Raw genomic sequence first — 24,548 nt, 5'->3', positions numbered from 1 at the left:
GTCCATAACTACATAGGTTCCATGAGGATATTGGCCCCTGAATTTGGATTGGACATAGACTAAAATTCAACCAGAAATTCCAAGACTTGCCCTTAAATTTGAGTCACCAGAAGAGTCCCATATTGTAGCAACACTCCAGCAATCAATTAAAATTAACCATTTAACATCAGTGCATTCATTAATCTTAAGACAATCGTATGTCTATATTTCTCTTTCAGAGGAACAGCTTCCATCTACCACAAAGGCCTAAAAAAGGATAACAAACTTATCAGGCAGGAAATGCCTCTCTCAGTTGCACAGTTCTCTCCAGTTCAGTGTTAATGAACTTATGCTTAGGAAGCACTTCTTTACCGAGAGGGTGGTCAAACACTGGAACAGGCTTCCTACAGAGGTGGTCGATGCTCCGAGCCTGTCAGTATTTAAGAGGCATTTGGACAATGCCCTTAATAATATGCTCTAACTTGGTCAGCCCTGAATTGGTCAGGCAGTTGGACTAGATGATTGTTGTAGGTCCCTTCCAACTGAAATAATCTATTCTAGTTAATGTGAAGTGAGAAGCAATGAATTGCTGAAGCCGGGGACAGGGAGAGACAGTACTGGTGACTGGAATTTTACTGCAGAACGTAAAGCATAAATTGGAGGAAGTGAGGGATTGCATCTTTTCCCAACACTATCTGCTTATGGACTGGGTAGCTTTTCTGCTACTGGCATTTTGCTTACAAATGTATACATCCTGAACACGGGCCATGTGCTTTCTGCAACCCATACTGACTAGCCATTTCGGCTCTGGGTATGTCTCTTGTTAGCAGAGCAGGAGTGTCATTCAGAACTTCTGAACTGCACATACACTGATTTTGCCTTCATCATAATGAATGCTTCACTGATACGGGGGAAAGCGTACTGAGTTCTGGCCTGGAAGCTTCTACTCCCAACTTTTGCCTGTGCAAAGACAGCAGTGCCGGAGTGTTTTAGGAACGGCAACTACAAATTAATTTTTATAGAGGCTTTGACATTCTTGGCTACCTTGATTATTAATTTCACTAATGTTTTTCCTGCTAGTTCCCCACTTGCATGCAAAAGAAGAGCATTTAAGACATTTAGTTGTTATGCATGGGTGGAATACTACATCCTAACAATATTATGGTATTATAATCCCACCAGAGTACAAGAGAGTAGAAAGCTCTTTCTCAAAAAGTGGAGGAATTATGGATGACAATCAAGGCATCATTCTGCTTGAAGAAGTGCTTACAAGGAAGACCAGGTTTCTTTGCATGTCTGAACATGTTCCCTGGGAGGCAATGCTCACAAGGTTGTTAACAAGGAAATGCTCCTAAACTACTTCCTTCTGCAAGAGGGTGTGGAAACAAAATAGCAGAAGGGAAGGACAGAAGGGTAATGAAGAAATGAACTGACCTCTGTTTTTCCCCTTCAGATGCTTTTAACAATGCCAGTTTCTCCCATATGACAGTGTTTGCATCTGTTGCAGCGAGGGGAAGACAGGGCAAATTAAGTCTTTCAAGACTTCTGAATCTCTAGGACAAGGTTAACACACAAGCTGATCCATTTCTTTCCACAGGATGCTGAAGATTCAGCTATTCCTCTTGAGAAATAGGGGACAAATCCATATATTTCTAGGGGATTCTCAGGTTTTCCTTCCAACTGTTCCTACACAGCTCTTCAGAATAAATCAAAATTTGCTAAACCAGTCTGAACCTGAGCTCCAAGCCTCATCAGTGTGAAGACTGGCTGACTGAAAGTTGTTTTACTTTCTGTAGCATCTGAAAATATTGCCTCACATAAGGAATGAAGTTTGATGACAGCTACATGAAAGCCCCTGCCAAAACAAGGTGACCACAAGAGAACCACAGAGAGAAGGCACCAAGGCAGCTTACTGAAGACTTTGGACAACCATTCTGACAGGTACCCAACTGAAGCAGCACAGCAGGACTGACAGGGCACAAGAGGAGGAAGCCTAAAAATTACTTTTGCACCCTTGGATGAGGTATTTGTAAAAATATTGCTATAAAGCAAGTGACTGACAGAAACTGAAGTACTAATTTCCATGACTGTAGCTGGAGGACAAACTTACTACAGCTTCGGGCTGCTCAAATGGAACACATCAACCTATTAGTGACGAATAGGGAGGAAATCTGTACAGCATAAAAATGAGTGCATCAGTATTTTTGAGAATATGATTTCAGGTTTATTACATTTTTTCTTTAATGTCTATTCTTAGATGTTAGTATCTGGATGCTCCTTGTACAAAACTATTGCAAATATTTCCCAAGAACATGAGTATCTCTGAAAGTCAGAAAAGGCTGTTACAGTACTTCTCTTACACACAACTAAAGCTATTGGGGGCAGCAAAACTTTAAGTTAGTTTCAAGTATGATCTTTATTTTGAAAGTTTAAAAGATACAGTTATTTAAGTGCAATGTTTCCATAAGTTAGGCTCATTCATTAAAAGGAAATCTCCTGGTTTAGGTCTTTATTCCCTATTGCCATTAAAATTTATATTTTTAATGACTGATTAATAATGAATTTTTATTAATTAAAATATTGTTTTAATAATAAATAATTATCAAATATTTATAATATTTAATATTAAATATAAATAATAATTAATTTTAATTTCCAAATCATTAGAACATTACTTTACCATAAACACTTATTCAGATGAAAAAGAACTTCTGTTAAACACAGAACTAGATATTATCATGAAAGCACTACCCACTTCTTTTTCTGATTCCAGAAGTGTGAATAAAGGTCTAAGAAAATATTAAGTACACTCCAAACACTGCATGACTTTGGTCTGACCTGGGAAACATTTGATGCAGATATAACTTTATCTGATGTCCTTAGGAAAAATGCACAAGTTCCTGTAAAGTTCTGTAAAAAGGACAAAATGCATACAGTTAAAAAGAATACACGTGTACAGCAAAAGCAATTTACTTAACAACTTAAAAATGAAAACAAAACCACAAAAAATTAATTACTCAAAAAAGTAGTGAACTGTTTGTAGGATATTTGAAAATCTGTCCCTCTCAAATCAAACACTGTTTTTTCTCCATCTGACATAAGAACATAAAAAAATGCCCTTCTGGGCAGACCAGTCCAGTATCACATCTCTACCAAGAAAATGCAGTTCAGGGAGAGCTTGCGAGCTAGGCTGCTTCCTGGGCTCCGTTCCTCTTGTATTCCTCCCTGCAACTGCTGTATGAGAGTTGTTAGATGACATATTCCTGTCTAGTCATTTCAGTATCCATTTATGGACCTATCCATGAGATTGTCTAATCCCTTTCCGAATCTGCCAACATAAATTCACTGAAGAAAACTAAAGATATCCTCAGCTTTCAAACATTTAGAGTAGTTTTCATAGATACCTAGACCAGAATGGATCATCTTAGAATGACATTTATTTCATTTTTTAAAAAAGGCACTTAAAGATTACTGAAAACTTCCGATCCAAACACTTTATAACACGTATTTTCATCTTTTTGATGGACTGAAGTAATGTAAAATTTTCAAATCAGTACTGCAACAATGCTTACTTTTAATCTATTAAATCTAATAATAATTCAACTATAACAAATTTGAAAAGCCATACTAATTGGTCCAATTGGCAGATGAATTAATCTTATTTCTCCTCTGAGAGCAAGAAAGAATTCTTCAGCTATGTCTTTTCTAACATAACAGTGTCAATATAAGCTCATTGGGGAATAAAAATACATCACCATGGCTTATTCAAAGAAAAATGTATATGGTACACCCAATTCCCCCCAAAAGAGATGGAAAGAAAGAAATTAATCAGAAATCTTAATGACTACTCAATACACTGCTAAATAATGCTTAGACATTACAGTAAGGAGGTTGTTATAAGAATTTGAATGGAATAAAGGAATTATTAAAGGTATTTTTGCAGTAATGTGCAGTATTATTATATGAAAGGAAATACAAAACCACCGAAGAACTGCACTTCTAAATTAGAAGTGCACAAGCACTGGAAAATACTTAAACATGCAGTCATTAACAAAAATGTTAGGATCTGTGATTTTTTAACAAGGGTTAATTTGGCCTGCTCTCCTCTCAGATAGTCACATCACTAATTCTTTACTGGTGAATTCCAACCCCAGCTTGAGAAATGTTGGGAGATCTTACATTATGAGAACATGGACTAAGTACATAAATATCTATCCAGGAGTTATAAAAAGTTGTTTAACAATGAACAACTATTATGTTTTTTCAATATTCTACTTTCCAAATGTCATCTAATGAATTTTTCAACCATACCTCAGTACAACCCATGGTAATAAATAACTTCTTCTGAAGCATACTGTTCGTTGACCCATCTGACCTCAATGATGCATTCGATTTTTGCTAGCAATTAAATTATAAATAAGAGGTTAATAAAATAAAAACTATTATCATACAGATACCTCATCCTATTTGAATATGTGAATTATAACTAAGCTCATTCTGAATCAATTAGTAATTCCCAGATAGAAATCGTAAGGTTGGCTTTATCTGGAGAATAAGCTTTGCATGAATCTCACAATCCCCAGTAAACAGTTTCGTAGCCCTGTTATTTCAGAAAAAAATCAAAGAAGAAGGGGAAAAAAATCTCACAAAATATAATGAAATTAAATCTGAAGTGTTTCCTAGAGCAACTTGCTCCATGGTAACAAACTGGATGTCTCGCAGAAAGAGTCATGTGCCTGGTCTCCAAAGTCATAATGTAATTGTGAGCACTCTGTCAGGTAGATCCTGCCAACAATGCAAAGAAATTTCGTTTTCTGCCCATGTCTTTAACTATACATCACTCTGAAAACCTTTCTCTCTGAGAAGCCTTGTTGCCACCGGTCCCTCTCCACTGAGATGTATCTACAACCTCTTCTCTTTGAAACAACAAAATATTTAAGGCTGATCAAGACCTGCTTCCCCCTAATTTTCTGTCACGCACTTTGGAAAATAATCTGTTGAAACTTGGAAGAATATAACAGAAAATAATGTGGAAGAGGCCTGCAGGTATATTTCTCTTTCAAGTTTGAGAAGGAGAGGCCTCTTCTTAAAAAGTCTAGCTCCTGCTAGACTAAACATGTGATATATGATACACAGTGGTGGCTTCCACCCCAAATCAGCATCTTCTAACCCCTATGCACAGTCTCAAGTGAACATCATGCACCCAAGCTGGTGAAAAAGAGAGGTGAGCAGCACTGAAGAAAGGATCTTTGACAAATCTTGGTAAGAACATGCCTACAAGGTCAGGCCAACGGTCCGCGTAGGCCAGTATTTTGTCTTCAAGAATGTCCAAAAATGGATAAGAACAGGGCAAGCATGTATGATACTGCCCCTGAGTAATCTCCAATTCTCCAATATGTTTGAAACCAAACTGCTGACAGAACAGTCAATTTAATGAGATCTCTTGACTCATCAGAATGAGGTGGAAGATGCTAGAGATGGCATTCATACTTTCCATCAGAAACATTTATTTTTATGCTATGCTGCTTTTGCAACAAAGTTTTCATAAATTCATATTTTAATGGTTAAAAAGACCAAAATAAAACAAAACTAAATGCTGAAACGAAACGTTTCACTTAACCCAAGCTGGGCATTTATTTCTGGCTTGTCAGTTAAGGAAAACAATTTCAAGATTTTTAGTTTCATCTTGATTTAAGTCAGAAAACAACACATTCATCCCAGAAATGTGCACGCACAGTCCCAGTGAAAGGAAAAACTGATTAAACTGTTTTGAAGCTGAGCTGATTCTGTGCTTTACAAAGTCTCTAAGCAATTCCAGTTCTTTTAACTTATCCAGGTTATAATGAATCTGTAATTCATTCTTGCACTTAACTGACGATCAAGCATTATCAATCAGTTTTTCTACCCAACAAGCCTAAAATACCACCACATGATGAGTTAGTTCACCCTAACATGGCTCCTCAATGGCATAACCCAAAAGGACTGAGGAAGGACTTCCGCAGTTCAGAAAGCCCACAACAGTCATGTTAGGCAATTTCAAGGTTGCTTGCCACCTTCTGATATCACACACTCTGTGGAAGCTGAACAAATAATTTTGCTTTTTATGAAGAGCATTCTCCTTCTCAAAATTGAAAGGGAGAGAAATACATCTTGGGGACCACAACTACCTTATATCTAGTTATAGTTTTCCAAGCTTAAGATTATTTTCCGCAGAATGGGACAGACCTGAACATGAAGCCACCTTAATTTAGAAAGAAATTGCGTCATTTTTCACCCTCTTGAATCAGTGCTTTGTCCATAGTGGACTTGGCGCAGTTCAAATCAAAAGGAGAAGACAAAATGGGTCTTATACAGACAGTTCCCCCATTCCTATAATACTTATGTTAGCTAATCTAGTATTTTTAAACTCTGAATACTGTGAACACTTTGTCTCAATTATCTTTATCATTTTTGAAGTCTGGATTTTTACTTTACTCGGCCATTTTTAACTTTTCTTTTGTGAAAACAAGAACAGTATCAAACCATGCCACAGGGCATTCTCCTGTTTTCATGTAAGCCAAGATGGCAATATCCAAACAATGAGATCCAAGTTCTTTCCACATTGGCATGCATAGCAAAAAAATCTTTGTTAAGATTTTCTGAATTTTGCAACAGTCATGTGATTTTTTTAAAAAATGGAACCTTGCTTTTGCAGAAGTAATAACAGAAACATACCTGCAATACATCTTGGTAAAAGAAGAGCAACTTTTTAAGTCCACTAGGGGCAAAGAATTGTTCTATAAGTTGAAACTAAAAACAAAATTACAATTGTGGTTAATTGTGAAGTAGTTTCAAAAGACTGGAAATTTTGGAAATATATTTAATAATAATAATTTAATTAATATTTACCTTGTCATCAGAAATAATGGCCTCCTCCACTTGCTGCTCACTTAAGCCTATCCCATCTGCTATTCTTGATATCAAATACTTGTGTCTTTCATCTATCTGAGCTCTTCTCTCCTCTTTGGTGACTTTGGCTTGCTTGGCTAGTTCTTTCCTAGTTTCACTGGAAAGTACTATACTTTTCTTACCAGTTGTCTAGAAAATAAAAGTTTGTAATAGAGATATTTTTTTTCTTCACTTAAGGATTGTATTTTATATTGTTGATCTTTAAGCTGGTTTCATAAACTACTTCAAGCAGGAACATAAAAAATTACATCCAAGGAATGCAGAGGGAAAAGATCAATAATAATTAACTTGTTAGGCCAGAATTATTTCTCAGTATAAAGTTGCTACAACGGAAACTTCAGATCGGAAACTTCAGATCAGGACCTCAGAATCAGATGTGGATCCAAGCTAAGGTCACAATACAAATTTAGCACTATAAAAGCTCTAATTCAAATCTGAGCTTTGTGAATCCAGCTTCCAAAATTCCGTATGTCCATATTCCAGATTTGGGACCAGATCTATCTCTATACAGCCAGCATTTTAATATATAGTATCAAGTTATTACCGCAAAGGAAATAAATAAAACAAATCCACTATAAAATCAGTCACCACTGGAACGAATATATAATTGATGTTTAATATGCAGGTCATATTAAGGTAGCAGGAGAATGATAAAGAAGGAATTCTATGTAGACAAAGGATATTTTAAAATCTTCATAACAGTGTGAACAGTCTGAAAATAGATATGCTGAAAAACATTTTTAAGTCAACAGATAATCTTCAGAAGCTATACAGAAAACTAAAAATTTGAGTAAAAAAGTCACCACACCAAGCATTTCCTTCCACACACAGCTCCCACTGACATGAGTATCTGGAGTCTGAGGATGTCTGGAGTGTCTCTGTACCTCTGTACCTCTCTGTACAATTTTTATTGGAGAGAAACAAAGATAAATTACATCATCTTCCCAGTACTCTAAACTAGGAATTGTAATTGATCAATCCTGATTTACCCTTGGATTAAAAAACCAAAAAGCTAGCCAACGTCCACCTTTGCCTCCTACCATTTGGTCTTACCCCAGACTCTGCATGGATGTTTTACATCACTCCTGTCTCTACCTGCATCTCTTTGAGACCAGGAGACACCAAGAATGCCTGAATACCTGTAGCTGTTGGTCAGTACCATTCTGATGTCTCTAAAAGCTATATCTTTTCTGATTCACCGTTCATTCTTCTCCTGTGTAAGTCCCAACTCATCTATGTCAGTCTTTTATCATCTCTGGCTTCCATGCCAGAGCTGGATCTCTTGTTTTGCATATGCCTTCCCTGATGCAGCATGACGTTAATCAAGCATTCTTAACCAATATTAATTTTCACTTTGGCAAAGAAAGAGGATCAACCAGTGGATAATCAAAAAAACCCCCAAAACCAAAATCCCAGCAACACACATTGTGAGCACAGAAAGTAAATGACCTAACACTGCATACACTTTTGAGTAGTTCACTGTTCTTTTTCCTTATAATTAACAGAGACTGAAGGAACTCAGCACCCTCCAGTATTAGGCCAAACTTTTGTCAATGAAGACTTGAAGAATAATCTGTACAGAAGAAAATTTAACAGACAAAAGGTAGCTGAGTCACCACCTATTTTAGCATGAAAACACTTGCCGGAAGAAGCGCAGTCAAAGGTGATCCTGTGACAGCAGATCCTAGCTCAGTGTTCCTTGCCTTCAGGTCCCCTCCACGTCTACGATGCTTACTTTCTGTGTCTAGTTAAAAGAAGTGACACGTTCTAATTATTCAGGTATATGCACAACAAACGCATTTACAAAACCTGCAACGTTGTGTCTTAATATCTGCTGGCTAACCTCTTCTCAGGCTGGGGAAAATGAGACATGAAAGGAATAGCAGAAAACCTGTGCCTCAGCAGAAACCCTAAGAAGCCGATAGGGGGAAAAGATGTCTTATACTGGCTTTCATTTCAAGTTCAACTGCGAACACTCCCTACTGATAGCAGTAGAGGTAAGAAAAAGCAATTTAAGGTACTAGCTTGAAGAAATCAGCTCTGGAAAAAATAGAGACCCTGAAATATTGTCACTTTTCACACTTGCTATTGTCACCCAGTTATTCCTCTTCTGTTACTTCTTTATCTAAATTCTGATTGTCAGTCTCATGCATTTCTGTCAAACTTGCTACTTGCAGAGACTTGCAAGACAGCTTGACCACGTGGAATAGCTGAAGAATAAAGATTGCTAATATTTGCAATAAAAACAGGACATATATCATTAGAGTGTGTAACTATCTTATGTTGATTTTTTAAGCCTCCTTAAGCACTTTTGAAGCCCTTTAAGTTATTTAATAAAAAATCTATTGCATGCCTTTGTTTTTCCTATAAATTAGGATTTGAATATTTTAAAGTCATTTAAGTAACAAATAAGAATACTTATGTTTTCCTGTTACTAAGTACAACAACTTAACTCCAGGCAGCCACCATTTCTCTTTTAAAAATCTTAATTACAAAGCATTCCTATATATTGCTTTATCTCTCCTTAACAGAAATACTGTTTTAGTTAGCTTCAAAAAGATAATTATTTGAAAGCACTGAACAACGCTATTTGTAATTGCTACAGCTTGCTTTTAGTCCAAGGAAAAGCAACCATTTTATTTCTCAGAATATTATATTTAGGTTCCATCCTTGGCAACAAATAGGATCCTCAGTGGAGCATGCAGTAGTGCTAATGAGCAGCTCACTGAACTTTCACGAACTACTGTTTAATCTATTCTAAATAAGAAACAAGATTGTGACTAAAATTAATATTCTAATAGCACTGATTTCCTTATAAATTTTCTTACAGATTGTGTCTCTTTTCCCCTGATTATAATGTGTTATTCACAGAATCATAGAATGGTTGAAATTGGAAGGGACCTCTGGAGGTCATCCGGTCCAATCCCCCTGCTCTAGCAGCGCCACTTAGAGCTGGTTGCCCAGGACCATGTCCAGATGACTTTTGAATATCTCCAAGGAGGGAGACTCCACAACCTCTCTGGGCAGCCTGTGCCAGGGCTGAGTCACCCTCAGAGCAAAGAAGTGTTTCCTGATGTTCAAGAACCTCCTGTGTTTCAGGTTGTGCCCATTGCCTCTGGTCCTGTCATTGGACACCACTGAAAAGAGCCTGGCTCCATCTTCTTTACACCCTCCTTTCAGGTATTTATACACACTGATAAGATCTCCCCGATCCTCCTCTTGTCCAGGCTGAACAGTCCCAGCTCTCTCAGCCTCTCCTCATAGGAGAGATGCTCCAGTGCATTCATCATCTTCGTGGCCCTTCACCGGACTCTCCAGTATGTCCATGTCTCTCTTGTACTGGGGAGCCTAGGACTGGACACAGTACTCCAGACAAGGCCCCACCAGTGCTGAGTGGAGAGGATGGATCACCTCCCTTGACCTGCTGGCAACACTCCTCTTCATCCAGCCCATGGTATCATTAGCCTTCTTTGCCACAAGAGCCCATTACTGGCTCATCTTCAACTTGGTGTCCTAGGTTGAAGGACCCCCAGGTCTTTTCCTGCCAATCTGCTTTCCAGCTGGTCAGCTCCCAGCATGTACAGGTGCATGGCCTTGTTCCTCCCCAGGTCAAGGAATTTACACCTCCTCTTGTTGAACTGCCTAAGGTTCCTCTCAGCCCAACTCCCCAGCCTCTCGAGGTCCCTCTGGATGGCAGCATGACCCGCTGGCGTATCAGCCATCCCTCCCAGTTATGTGTCATCAGCAACCTTGCTAAGGGTACACTCTGCCCCATCATCCAGATGATTAATGAAGATGGTAAACAGGACTGGACCCAGTATTGAACCCTGGGGTCCACCATTAACTACTGGTCTCCAACTAGATTTTGTGCCACTGATCACCATGCTCTGGGCTTGTCTGTTCAATCAGTTTTCAATCTTTCTCACTGTCTGCTCATCCAGCCCACACTTCATTAGCTTCTCTATGAGGATCTTACAGCAGTGAAGGGGAAATTAAAATTGTAACTGCTCAGCAGTGGTAATTTGTGACCCAGGAACAATCTGGCACGGAGAGCAAGAAGGCCAAACTGCAGAAGGGGTTAAGCTGGCTGGAAGCAAGAATGCCAGAGACAGAACAACTCCCTCTAAGGGAGTGTAGTTTCCCTTGGTGATGAGATAAGAAACAGCCACAGCATCATCTTGTAGCCATCCTGGAATGCAAGGCTCAAGGTCTACCTTTGGGCAGCAGAGCTGGTGTTGGGGGATGGACCCAAGGCTGGGCTGAGACTCTCCATGCTGATGCTCACAGGACTGATGCTGGTGCAAGTGTATATAAGAAATCGGCTCATGAAGCATCTTTGCAGACTTCTTATAGAACCAGTTATGGCGGTAGGACTCTGTCCATGCATTGTTCATTTTTTTTTTATATACATATGTCCTGGTTCCAGCTGGGACAGGGTTAACTTTCTTCCCAGTAGCCTGGGGGGTGTGCTGTGTTTTGGGTTCGGTGTGAAAGGAGCGTTGATGGCCCATTGATGCTTTGGCTGTTGCTGGGTGATGCTTGCACCGGGAGGGGGGAGCACAGCCAGGGTGGTGGACCCAGCTGGCCAATGGGGTATTCTATACCATGTGACATCATGCTCAGTATAAAAACCAGGTGTGTGGGGGGGCTCGCCCCCCGTTCGTGACACGCGGTCAGCGGTCGGTGAGCGGTTCTGTTGTGCATTGCCTGCTTTGTGTATTCTGTTATTGTTGTTGTTCTCACTGTTATTATTACTGTTCTACTTAGTTTTATTTCAATTATTAAACTGTTTTTATCTCAACCCGGGAGCTTTCCTACTTGTGCCCTCCCGATTCTCTCCCCCATCCCACCGGGGGGGGTGATCGAGCGGCTGCGTGGCGTTTATTTTCGCTGGCTGGGGTTAAACCACGACAGTCCTTTTATATCCACCCCTTATTCTATACCATCTACATCATGCCCAGGTCTCACATTTTCCATACATTCCAATTAGTCACCGCTACTTTTTCCTGCCTTTTGATATATACACACACAGAGATATCATTCCCTTAGTCCATGGGCCATCCCTCTAAAACGTCCGTTGAGTTCATGTAGTCCATGACTTCGGGTTCCACCTGTCGTAACAGTCTTGCAGGGCAGGAGAGATGGTGTGTGGTGTTGGGCTCTTGCATGCGGAGGCCAGTTCTGGGCGCTCGTCCGGTTCTATCATTGTTGCACCTTGCTCAGTTTCATCGGCGTTCATCCTAAATTAATCTGGGTGATTCTTACTGTAATACTGTTAATATGGCATATGGTAACCATAAAAGTGATGACATACAGTACTATGTAATAACTAACATCGTACAATTCAGTTCATTGGCTATTTTCACCCAAAATTAAATCCCCCTGAGGTACACACCGGACTTCCCCATCCTTTCTCATCACCCACCAAGTGCACCCAGGCCCCTGAGCAAAAGCAATCCCACGGATAGGTTTTCCCTTGCCAGAGGCAGGAGCAACCCAGACCGTCTTCCCCAGCATATTCTTCATATGCACGACAGGGACTTTATCCCCCTCTACAGCACGTAAGGGTTTGGATTGGGCAGGGCCAGCTCGAGTGACAGATCCCCTAGTGTTCACTAACCAGGTGGCCTTTGCTAAATGTGTGTCCCAATGCTTGAATGTCCCACCACCCATTGCCCTCAGTGTTGTCTTTAGCAGCCCGTTGTATCGTTCAATTTTCCCGGAGGCTGGTGCATGGTAGGGGATGTGATAGACCCACTCAATGCCGTGCTCTTTGGCCCAGGTGTCTATGAGGGCGTTTCGGAAGTGAGTCCCGTTGTCTGACTCAATTCTTTCTGGGGTGCCATGTCGCCACAGGATTTGCTTTTCAAGGCCCAGGATGGTGTTCCGGGCGGTGGCATGGGGCACAGGGTATGTTTCCAGCCATCCTGAGGTTACTTCCACCATGGTGAGCACATAGCGCTTGCCCTGTCGGGTTTGTGGGAGCGTGATATAATCAATCTGCCAAGCCTCCCCATATTTATACTTCAACCATCGTCCTCCATACCAAAGAGGCTTTACTCGTTTGGCTTGCTTGATTGCAGCGCATGTTTCACATTCGTGGATGACCTGTGCAATAGTGTCCATGGTTAAGTCCACCCCTCGATCACGAGCCCATCTATATGTTGCATCTCGCCCTTGGTGGCCTGAAGTGTCATGGGCCCACCGAGCTATAAATAATTCACCTTTATGTTGCCAGTCCAGATCTACCTGAGCTACTTCGATCTTGGCAGCCTGATCCACCTGCTGGTTGTTTTGGTGCTCTTCACTGGCCCGACTCTTGGGTACGTGAGCATCTACGTGACGTACTTTTACAGTCAGGTTCTCTACCTGGGCAGCAATATCTTGCCACAATGCGGCAGCCCAGATGGGTTTACCTCTGCGCTGCCAGTTGTTCTGCTTCCACTGCTGCAACCACCCCCACAGGGCATTTGCCACCATCCATGAGTCAGTATAGAGATAAAGCACTGGCCATTTTTCTCGTTCGGCAATGCCCAAGGCCAGCTGGATGGCTTTCACCTCTGCAAACTGACTCGATTCACCTTCTCCTTCAGCAGTTTCTGCAACTTGGCGTATGGGACTCCATACCGCAGCCTTCCATCTCCGATGTTTTCCCACAAGGCGACAGGACCCATCAGTGAACAGGGCGTATTGCTTCTCGTTTTCTGGTAGTTTGTTATATGGTGGGGCCTCTTCAGCACGCATCACCTCCTCCTCTGGGGATATCCCAAAATCTTTGCCTTCTGGCCAGTTCGTGATCACCTCCAAGATTCCTGGGCGACTGGGGTTTCCTATTCGGGCCCGTTGTGTGATCAGCGCGACCCACTTACTCCACGTAGCATCAGTTGCATGATGTGTAGAGGGGACGCTCCCTTTGAACATCCAGCCCAGCACCGGCAGTCGGGGTGCCAGGAGGAGCTGTGCGTCAGTGCCAACCACTTCCGAAGCAGCTTGAACCCCTTCATATGCTGCCAATATCTCCTTCTCAGTTGGAGTGTAGCGGGCCTCGGATCCTCTGTATCCCCGACTCCAGAACCCTAAGGGTCGACCTCGAGTCTCCCCTGGTGCTTTCTGCCAGAGGCTCCAGGTAGGGCCATTCTCCCCGGCTGCGGTGTAGAGCACATTCTTCACATCTTGTCCTGCCCGGACTGGCCCAAGGGCTACTGCCTGAACTATCTCCTGTTTAATTTGTTCAAAGGCTTGTCGTTGCTCAGGGCCCCATCTGAAGTCGTTCTTCTTCCTGGTCACGTGATAGAGAGGGCTTACGATCTGACTGTAATTTGGAATATGCATTCTCCAAAAGCCCACAACGCCTAAGAAAGCTTGCGTTTCCTTTTTGTTAGTTGGTGGAGACATGGCTGTTATTTTATTGATCACATCTGTTGGGATCTGACGACGTCCATCTTGCCATTTTATTCCTAAAAACTGGATCTCCTGTGCAGGTCCCTTGACCTTACTTCGTTTTATTGCAAAGCCGGCCTTCAGAAGGATTTGGACTATTCTCTCCCCTTTCTTGAAAACTTCCTCTGCTGTGTTGCCCCACACGATGATGTCATCAATGTATTGCAGGTGTTCTGGAGCCTCACCCTGTTCCAGTGCGGTGTGGATCAGTCCATGGCAAATGGTAGGGCTGTGTTTCCACCCCTGGGGCAGTCGGTTCCAGGTGTACTGGACACCCCTCCAAGTGAAAGCAAACTGTGGCCTGCACTCTGCCGCCAAAGGGATGGAGAAGAATGCATTAGCGATATCAATGGTGGCGTACCACTTGGCTGCCTTTGACTCCAGTTCGTATTGAAGTTCCAGCATGTCCGGCACGGCAGCACTCAGTGGTGGCGTCACTTCGTTCAGGCCACGGTAGTCTACTGTTAGTCTCCACTCTCCATTGGACTTTCGCACTGGCCATATGGGACTGTTAAAGGGTGAGCGAGTCTTGCTGATCACTCCTTGGCTCTCCAGTCGACGAATCAGCACATGGATGGGGATCAAGGAGTCTCGGTTGGTGCGGTATTGCCGCCGGTGCACTGTTGTGGTAGCGATCGGCACCTGTTGTTCTTGGACCTTTAACAACCCCACAACAGAAGGATCCTCTGAAAGACCGGGCAAGGTGGACAGCTGTTTAATTTCCTCCGTCTCCAGGGCAGCTATACCAAAAGCCCACCGGTACCCTTTTGGGTCCTTGAAATACCCTCTCCTGAGGTAGTCTATGCCAAGGATGCACGGAGCTTCTGGGCCAGTCACAATGGGGTGCTTCTGCCACTCATTCCCGGTTAGGCTCACTTCCGCCTCCAACACAGTTAACTCTTGGGATCCCCCTGTCACTCCAGAAATACAAATGGGTTCTGCCCCTTTATAGCCTGATGGCATCAGGGTACACTGCGCACCGGTGTCTACGAGAGCCTTATATTCTTGTGGATCTGATGTGCCAGGCCATCGAATCCACACAGTCCAGTAAACCCGGTTGTCCCTTTCCTCCACCTGGCTGGAGGCAGGGCCCCTCTAGTCCTGGTCATCATATTCGCTATCTACTTCTTGTAAGTATGAGTCAGAAGTCCCTTTGTTAAGGTCGGAAGTGGAATCAGCCCTTCTACTCTGTCTGGGGAACTCACTGGAGATCGGAGCAGCGGTTTTCCTGGAAGAACCCCCTTTTGTGGTTGTTTTCCCTTGCAACTCATGTACCCGTGCCTGTAGGACTGAGGTAGGTTTTCCATCCCACTTCCTCATGTCCTCTCCGTGGTCACGCAGGTAAAACCACAGGGTGCCCCGGGGTGTGTACCCACGATGTCTCCTCTCTTGAGCAGAGGGACGCTTGCTCCTAATGGCTGAGACGCTGGCCCGTGCAGGGGGGAAGCAGGACATATCCTCTTTGATTTGCTGGACCTCCTGAGACAGTTTCTCCACAGCAGAGACACAGGCCCGTAGGGAGGAAGAGAGACTTTCTTCATATTGCCGGAGTTGGCCAGCCAGTTCATCCACTGTTTGTTCCTCTCCATCTCTCCAGGTCATTACTGCCAATGAGTTTGCATGTGACGCTGGTGCGCTCCGTACAAACTTCCGCCACATGGGTCGGGTGCATTTGACCTCATCTGGGTCTTTGGATAACTGCTCGTTGTTCAGGTCATCATAAATCACTTCCAGCACGGCTAATTCTCTCAGGTACTGGATACCTCTCTCCATGGTGGTCCACTTGCCTGGGTGGCATATAACATCTTCCTTGAAGGGATACCTTTCCTTCACACCTGACAGGAGTCGCCTCCAGAGGCTGAGGACTTGTGCCCCTTGTCCAATTGCTTTGTCAATGCCCCCTTCCCTAGAAAGGGATCCCAGCTGCTTGGCTTCCCTACCCTCTAATTCCAGGCTACTGGCCCCGTTATCCCAGCATCGGAGCAGCCAGGTGACAATGTGCTCCCCTGGACGACGGCTGAAGTCTTTTCGCATATCTCGCAGCTCACCCAGGGATAGGGATCGGGTGGTCACCATCTCATTTACGGGTTCTGCCTCCTCCTCCTCCTGTTCTCGTGATGGCCCTGGTTCATCTTCATCCCTTACTAGACGAGCTGATTTTCTTGTGCATTTTCTTTTTTGTATAGGGGCGACTGATACCGGCATGGGTTGGTTCTCTGTCGCAGGGGGCGGAGTAGCTGCTGTGCTTGCCCTGGGGGGTGAGGGAGCCGCTGTGCTTGCCGTGGGGGGTGGGGTAGCCGCAGGGCCTGTTGCTTTGTCATCAGCTGCAGAGACGTTTCCTTCCCCTTGGGGGTTCTGAGTGGTGTTAAACAGGACTCGGTAGGCGTGGGCCAGGCCCCAGCACATTGTAGTGATTTGCGTCTCCCTGGAATGGCCAGGGTGACAGCATACTTCTTCCAAATATTCTACTAATTTTTCAGGGTTCTTCACTTGTTCAGGGGTAAAGTTCCAGAACACTGGGGGTGCCCATCGCCCTAGGCATTTGCCCATGCTATCCCACTCGCCCTGCCACTCATAACTATCCAACCTTGGGGCAGATCTCTGGATGACATTCTTAAATTGCTTACTAACCTTGGAGAAAACCGCAACAATATTCCCAAGGAGTACCAAGAGATATATCTTAACTACCCAGGGATGTTCAAGGTACTGGCAAGTTATTTTAACAAAGGAGATGAAGGTAGTGAGGGTGCCATTCTCTATTTCCTCCATAAAAAATCTCTCGGAGGAAAAGGTATAATTGCTAATGGTCTCCATGAGGTGGTACCCGAAATGCAGAAACGGCTTCATTACGAATCCCAAATACCAAATAACCCCCAATGCCAGCGTTTTAGTAACAAATCTCCCAGGCAAAACATCATTAATCACGGCAGAGCACAACAGACTACAAAACCCAACTCCAATTTTTAACAGGTACAGTAAAAACAAGAGCATGGTGCAGAACAAACGAATATGTTACCAGATATAAATTCCTTAATATGTTCTAAATAATCTGTCGTTATCTCAACCCTTCGTGCCCCACGTTGGGCGCCAAAAGGACTGTCGTGGTTTAACCCCAGCCAGCGAAAATAAACGCCACGCAGCCGCTCGATCACCCCCCCCGGTGGGATGGGGGAGAGAATCGGGAGGGCACAAGTAGGAAAGCTCCCGGGTTGAGATAAAAACAGTTTAATAATTGAAATAAAACTAAGTAGAACAGTAATAATAACAGTGAGAACAACAACAATAACAGAATACACAAAGCAGGCAATGCACAACAGAACCGCTCACCGACCGCTGACCGCGTGTCACGAACGGGGGGCGAGCCCCCCCACACACCTGGTTTTTATACTGAGCATGATGTCACATGGTATAGAATACCCCATTGGCCAGCTGGGTCCACCACCCTGGCTGTGCTCCCCCCTCCCGGTGCAAGCATCACCCAGCAACAGCCAAAGCATCAATGGGCCATCAACGCTCCTTTCACACCGAACCCAAAACACAGCACACCCCCCAGGCTACTGGGAAGAAAGTTAACCCTGTCCCAGCTGGAACCAGGACAACATATTTCAGCACAAATGTGTGTTTAATTCACTTCAAGGGGCACAATAAAAAATTCCCAACAGGAGAATGTCAAAAGCCTTACTGAAGAAAAGGCAGACCATATCCACTGCTCTCCCCTCACCTACCACCCTACCAATCCAAGAATTTCATTGCAAAAGGCAATGAGGTTGGTCAAGCCCTTCTTCCCTTGGTGAATCCATGCCAACTACTCCCAGTCACCTTCTCGTCCTCCATGTGCCTGGAAATGGTATCCAGGATTAGCCGCTCCATCAGCTTCCCAGGGACTGAGGTGAGGCTGACTAGCCTGTTAGTTCCCTGGGTCCTCCTTCTTGCCCTTCTTGGAGATAGGAGTGACATTAGCTTTCCTCCAGGCCTCAGGCACCTCTCCCAGTTACCATGAACATTCAAAGATTATGGAATGTGGCCTCGCAACGACATCAGCCAGCTCCCTGGGTGCTCATGGGTGCATCCCATCAGGGCCCATGGACTTACGTATGCCCACTTTGCTTAAGTATTCCCTGACCTTGTGGAAGAGGATCAAGTTAGAGAGTACTGATGGTTCTAATGGTTCTAATCATGTTACTATGATTCAACACTAGGAAATCTGCTAAGGGATTAGAGTTGCACTGTGCATGACCCCGTAAATACATATATATATATAAAAATAAAAATATGCATTTGTTTATTTATATGTACATATTTATTTATAAAGCTGAAAATCGCACATTGCAGTCCCTACACTGGCACATTCAGAATAGCACGTACCCACCCAGTATATTTAAGCACCTGTTATAAACTTACTCTACTTAATAATTGGTTTCTCATTTTGTTCCTGGAATTTTTTTTCGTACAAAGACAACATGAAGTACTTACCATTATTTTCTCCCTTACCTTTTTTTATAGCAATGAGAGGTGGACAGAGATCAATGTTGGGTTTGGAAGAAAGTTGCGTTGCTCTCAGTCGTTCTGATTCCTGCTGTGCAGAGTGACCAGGAGAGGAAGTAGGCTCGACTCTTCCCCCTAACTCAGTCTCACCTCCCACATTCTCCTCCATCTCCACCACCACACAAAAACCAACCTAAATCAACAACACAGAAAATGACCGGACAATGTAACATTGTAACAACCAACCACATCTTCAGTATTTTTATCCCTATTACAGCACCAATATGATAGACTAGCAAGGAAAAGAAAAAAAAACCTCTACTTTTGGTTGCTAATTTAAAATGAGAAGATCTAAGCAGTTTACAAAATGATAAAAGCTCCTCTAAGGTTGCCAGTTAACAAAACTTTATTTCTAATTGCATAACTGTCATTTCTCTCTGATCAGACTGCTGCAGGTGGGAACTCACGCGTTGAGGGACAGGTTAAGCTCCTTCTTACACGACAGCTGCAGGTCTCACCGCAAGGCGCTGGGCACAGAGTGCCGGCTGAGGCACTTGCTTAATCTCCGGGGGGTTTTTAAGCCTGCGGTCTGCCTGGGCACTTGGAGTTGCTGGCAGCTGCTATGGCAACCCCTACACAAACCCAACTAACAACCCAGTCCCCAGGAGGCACCTCGTCTGTCCCCATTTCCCGCTGTATACACCGACCCAGTGCTAATTTCATAACTACTTGTCTTTTTAAATGCACCATAGTTTTCCCTGAGATATAAATTAAATCCTAAGCAAGCAGCTTCCCTGAGCCTGGCGTGCAGAGCCAGGAGAGGTCATAGCTAGCAGCACCCCGGCAGCCACGCCGCTCGCCTCAACACAGCCTTTCTCAGCAGGGCAGCAACCTGGCTTCTGGGCAACACGTGAAGAGACACAGCCGAGACAAGTGGCCGCATGAGGACGTTCCCTTCTCCTCTGCTGGGCAAAGCCACTTCCACATAGAGCTGAACGATACTGCACGATTCGCAGCTTATCCACCTGTGCCACCCTTCCTTAGCACGCTTCCTTTTTCCGGACGATACCCAACGACCAGGCTTTCACTGCAGTAGGTTACCGTTCAAACCCAAAGGTTTAACAGCTCAAAGGACTTCTGCATTTTATTTTTTTAACCGATCTCAGTGACCTTGAATCACGCCCCAGCACTGACAGTGCCCTCGCCGCTGAGGGACTGTAAAAAAACAATGAGAAGGGAGGAAGAAGAGCTGGCGCCGCCGGTAGCCCCAAGCCCGCTCTGAGACGACGGGGGCGCTCCCCTCGCTCCCACCTCTCCCGTCGCACCCAGCAAAGTGTGCGCGTACACAGCCGCCCCGTCTCCCTCAGGGAGAGCAACCACCGGTGCTCCGCAGCCACTACAGCAGCCTGAGCCGCTACCGCTCTTCCAGAGCCTTTTTCGGTCGACGAGCGCCCCCCACCCCTCCCGCTTCCCGGGGCCGCGCAGGCGCAGCCCGGCCCCGTGAACAGGTGAGGGAGCCTAACCCGCATGCGCGCCGGCCAACGGCGGGGGAGCGCTGTGGGCGCTTCGTTCTGCGCCTGCGCGCCCGGTCGTGCGCCGCTGCCTGCGCCCGGCGCGTGCGCACTGGCGGACTGTCAGTACCTTCCTGAGGGGCGGGCTGCAGCCGGTAAGTGGCAGCTGCGGCTCCTTCTGCCCCCGCCGCTGGCCCAGTGCCAGCGCCCCAGCCGGTGAGCGCCGCCGTGCCGGCTCCTGCCAGGCTGTCGCCGTCTGTAGCGACCCGAGTCTGGCACAACGGGAAGGGGAGGGGGCACGGGACGGCCTGGGCCGGGCCGATCCGGGGAGCCCCTTGGGATGGCGAGGCCGAAGGGGGTGCTGAGGGTTCCACTGGCGCGGCCGCCGTCTGCGGGCCTCTGCCGAGGCCGAAGGAGCTCGGCGTGGCGGGGCTGCGGCCTCGCCTGCGTGCTCGGGAGCAGGTCTCCGGCCTTTGCCCGGGAGGGACGGGCACCTGCGTCGAGGCAAATAATTCGAGTTGAGCCACCTCCGTCAGGGAGCGGGGCCGGGGGGAGCCGGGCTGCCGGGTGGAGCTGGGGCTGCCGGCCGGGGGCTGCCGCGGCTTCCTCCGAGCTGTGTTTTGAGGGGTTGTGCCCCAAACCTGGGAGTCGCTGCGCGCCTCTAGCCTAGAAACTCGTTTCTGGAGGGGACAGGGGTCACCCCCTATGAGCGCGTCGTTCCTGCTGGCTCCCTTCTCGGCCCCCGGCCGGAGCTTGAGTCCGGAGGATGAGGGTGTGCTTGCAGCTGAAGCCTTTCCAGGACTGCTCAGGACTTTCTTTTGTTCGCTTCTTCCAGTGCTTTGCTCTGAAGATGTTTGTGGTTTTGGCTAACAGCCTCTGTGTAAAGTTGACATGGTTTCTTAAAGTTTCCTCCTCCTTTTGAATGGTTAGTAGTTGTGTAACAACCGGTCTACCTCAGCAAGTTAGTATGTAATCGAATAGGAGATTACACTATACTGACTACTAATTTTGTTCGTCAGGTCTGCTTAATGTGCCTGGGTAGTGGCTGTGCAGGTTAAAGCTATCGTAATTCTGTCGAATGTATTCAGAGTTGTTAATAAAGGCAGTAATTCAGCATAAGGCTGTCTACTGCAGATACCATTTCTGTAGTAAATTCATATTTTAAAATAACAATTTTTTAAAAAATTGTAGATACAGCCCTGATAGCTTGGAAATGGATTGGGCTAAACAAAACTGGAGTATTAATTAAAAAGTGTGAAGAGATCCTTCACCTTGAGATGTAGAGTAGGAAATCAAACATCATATGAGCTAAACAGGCCATTAGTAGAGAAGTGATGGGTATGGTTGCACAGCTGAGGAGGTAAAGTAGGACATGTGTTTACACTGTAGAAATAATTCTGGAATAAGTGCATACTTATGCATATAATTTTTGAAGAAACTAGAGATATACATCTTTAGACATTGGATGAAGGAACTTGAGACGTAGACTTAGGGTCTTATAGGCTAGCTTTTGGACAAACCTTGCCTTAGAATCTTTTTTAACCCTGATAAGTTCTGAAATGACTAATTCTACTAATGCTGTACTGAGTCTGTCCAGGATGGAGTTAACTTTCTTCACAGCAGCCTGCATGGTGCTGTGTTTTGGATTTGTGGCTAAAAGAGTGCTGATAACACACCAACATTTTGGCTGTTGCTGAAGGGTGCTTGCACAGTGTCAAGGCTTTCTCTGTTTCCTACTGTGCCCTCCACTCCCCTTGAGTAGGCTGGGGATGGGCAAGAGATTGAGAGAGAACACAGCTGGAACAGCTGACCCAAACTGGCCGAAGAGAAATTCCCTACCATATAATGTCATGCTCAGCAATAACAGGTGGGGTAGAGGAAGAAGAAGGGGGGTTTTGGCTTCCAGGGTGGCCATTGTTCAGAGACTGGCTGGAGCATTAGTTTGCCTGTGGGAGGTGGTGAGCAGTTTCCTTTGCTTCGCTTGTTTTTTGTTTTTTTTGGTTAGGGCGTGGAGGGTGTTTCCACTTTCCTTCACCTGTCAAACTTCTTTCTCTCGACCCATGAGTTTTCTTGCTTTTGCTCTTCCAGTTCTATGCACTTGGCACAGAAGTTCTTCATCAGATCACTATTCTGTTGAGATGAAGCGATGTGCTGGATATATGAGTGCAGACTGCTTTGGAAGTAGATACCTGCTTTCAAGCAATAATATGGATATGAGAGAGTATAATCTGTAGTTGTGGCAGCAGAACCTAAAATGTTCTGTTTGATTACAAGCCTGAAGACATAAAATGTTGGAAAGAGTTTGGAAGGAAGGAGTAATTCCAGATGTGTTCCTTAGAGTTCTGTGAACACCATGTTCTTTCATCTTTGGTGATTGGGATCCTCCCTGCTTTCTGTTAGTAGCTAGTGAGGCTTGAGAGAACAGGTCTGGTTTGATGGCCAGCAAATTTTATCTCTTCTGCATACTAGTTTGCATGCATGTCTTGACTTCACTAGAAATTCTGCTGGAGACTTAGGTGAAATACTTGATTAATTTTTCCCTGCATACCTACACCTCTGATGGACTGATACCATGAGAAGAACTGAAAACAAGAGTAGGAAATTAAAAAATCATCCATCAGAAGTCTAAATGGAAGTGCTTTATAGCTAAGTCTCTGGGTTTAGAGCTTCCACAGCTATGTTTCTCTCCACTTCTGGTAGCAAATTTGAGCTATTGCTGCAGGGGTGCTATGGTTCTCTCAGCTCCACCAGATTCTAGTTCAGGAAGAGTTAGGATTTTTGCTTGGACCTGCTACAAGATTTATGCTTGTCTTATTCCCCTTTTAATAGGCAAACCTACTCTGGGATTAGATAGAATCTGGTTTTTGAATGAAGATTTCTTTTGTTGTTGTTTTTGGTTTCTTTATACAAATTTACAGAGAGCAAGGTAAATTCAAAAACAGCAACCAGAGAACATTTCAGGTAAACTAATGAAACGGAGTTAAGTGACTTTAAATGTGATTCTTGTAGAATTCCAATTACTACTCTTTATAATGTGGTCTAATGATGCCTCTGTCAAGTTGCACTGTTTTTATTGCCAAAGTTAGTTCTCCAGTTGTTAACTTTGAAATGACACATAGCTATCAAATGCAAAAATATTTTCTAAAAATGTTATATTTCTTTTCAGTACTGTTAAATTATGAAGGCATTTTGAGGTCCTAATCAACAATGGAGGAAACGGATAGGGAAGCAGTTGCAACAGCTGTTCAGAGAGTAGCGGGAATGCTTCAACGTCCTGATCAGCTGGATAAAGTGGAGCAGTATCGCAGGAGGGAAGCTCGTAAGAAGGCTTCAGTAGAAGCTCGACTCAAGGTACAAAGTTTGATAAACATGAGTGTCCATGGTGCAGCATGAATGTACTGTCTTTTTTTCCCTTGTGTTTTTTTGATTCTGCGTTTTCATCCAGATAGTTTTAAACCATGGACTTCAATTTTTGCTCTGTGTCCAAAACAGAAACTTTGCATCCTGAAAGTAACGCAAATTAATGCTGTATATCTTACTGAAATTTTATTCAAGCATTTCAAGTGTCCTTATGTCCTGTAACTTCTACACTTTATCTATGGACAGCTACCCTTGTGCTATGTAGCCTGACAGCCAACAAACCTTTGTCTTAATGATTGAATACTAAATTTGTAACAAAAAATTGATGATTGCATCTGAAAAAGATCAGTCAGTTTAGTCTCTGACTTTTACATGGGTTTATGGAAGATAGCTAAAATCTATCACATTCTCATCTCTTGCGGAAGTGTACCCCATGATTTTCCCCCTCCTTCACATGTATACACGAGTGCATGCACGCACATGCACACACACAGACTTAGCCTGAAATACGAGTAAGGTCATCCTATGTTTAGTGTCTATATGTAAGTGAGTTCTGTGTTTTGTTCCTTTGCTGGTACTCACTAGCCAACAGTCATTTTACTCCACTATATTAAGTAATTGGAGTAGAACCTTAGAAAAGTGTTTTGGGAAATATTTTTGGGTTTACCAGATCAAAATGGCTGGTATACACTCTATCTGATCTTGTATTTCAGAATAAGTTAGTTTATCTTACAACTATTTGATGGCTCCTTCTTTGTGGGAGTCTGCATGAAGTAGAACAGAGCCTGTCTTCTTTCTCAGTGAAAAAGTCTGTTAGCAAATCAC

General features: G+C 44.2%; 2 protein-coding genes across 5 annotated transcripts in view; one reads left to right on the top strand and one right to left on the bottom strand.

Moving 5' to 3' along the window:
* Nucleotides 1-19,156, bottom strand: part of LOC142078944 (dynein axonemal heavy chain 5-like) — a 174,753-nt gene extending 155,597 nt beyond the window's left edge. Inside the window, exons 1-6 of the mRNA XM_075142294.1 lie at nucleotides 18,859-19,156; nucleotides 8,571-8,671; nucleotides 6,868-7,056; nucleotides 6,694-6,768; nucleotides 4,291-4,377; nucleotides 2,818-2,889 (exon numbers count right to left, since the gene is read on the bottom strand). Of these exons, the coding sequence (XP_074998395.1) occupies nucleotides 2,818-2,889; nucleotides 4,291-4,377; nucleotides 6,694-6,768; nucleotides 6,868-7,056; nucleotides 8,571-8,671; nucleotides 18,859-19,021 (687 nt within the window). The 5' untranslated portion in view covers nucleotides 19,022-19,156. The remainder of the gene's footprint in view (nucleotides 1-2,817; nucleotides 2,890-4,290; nucleotides 4,378-6,693; nucleotides 6,769-6,867; nucleotides 7,057-8,570; nucleotides 8,672-18,858) is intronic.
* A 1,255-nt stretch (nucleotides 19,157-20,411) lies between these two features.
* EXOC3 (exocyst complex component 3) overlaps nucleotides 20,412-24,548 on the top strand; it is a 28,588-nt gene continuing 24,451 nt past the window's right edge. For 2 of the 4 annotated variants that reach the window (XM_075142290.1, XM_075142292.1), the window contains exons 1-2: nucleotides 20,412-20,518; nucleotides 23,530-23,714. In XM_075142290.1, coding sequence (XP_074998391.1) covers nucleotides 23,571-23,714 — 144 coding nt within the window. In that variant the 5' untranslated portion in view covers nucleotides 20,412-20,518; nucleotides 23,530-23,570. Of the gene's footprint in view, nucleotides 20,580-23,529; nucleotides 23,715-24,548 lie in introns of those variants that run through there. The other 2 variants (XM_075142291.1, XM_075142293.1) reach the window with 2 other exon arrangements.

The sequence above is a fragment of the Calonectris borealis genome, chromosome 2, assembly GCF_964195595.1.
Source record: "Calonectris borealis chromosome 2, bCalBor7.hap1.2, whole genome shotgun sequence".
Classification (NCBI taxonomy): domain Eukaryota; kingdom Metazoa; phylum Chordata; class Aves; order Procellariiformes; family Procellariidae; genus Calonectris; species Calonectris borealis.
This window is presented reverse-complemented; position numbering and strand designations above follow the sequence as displayed.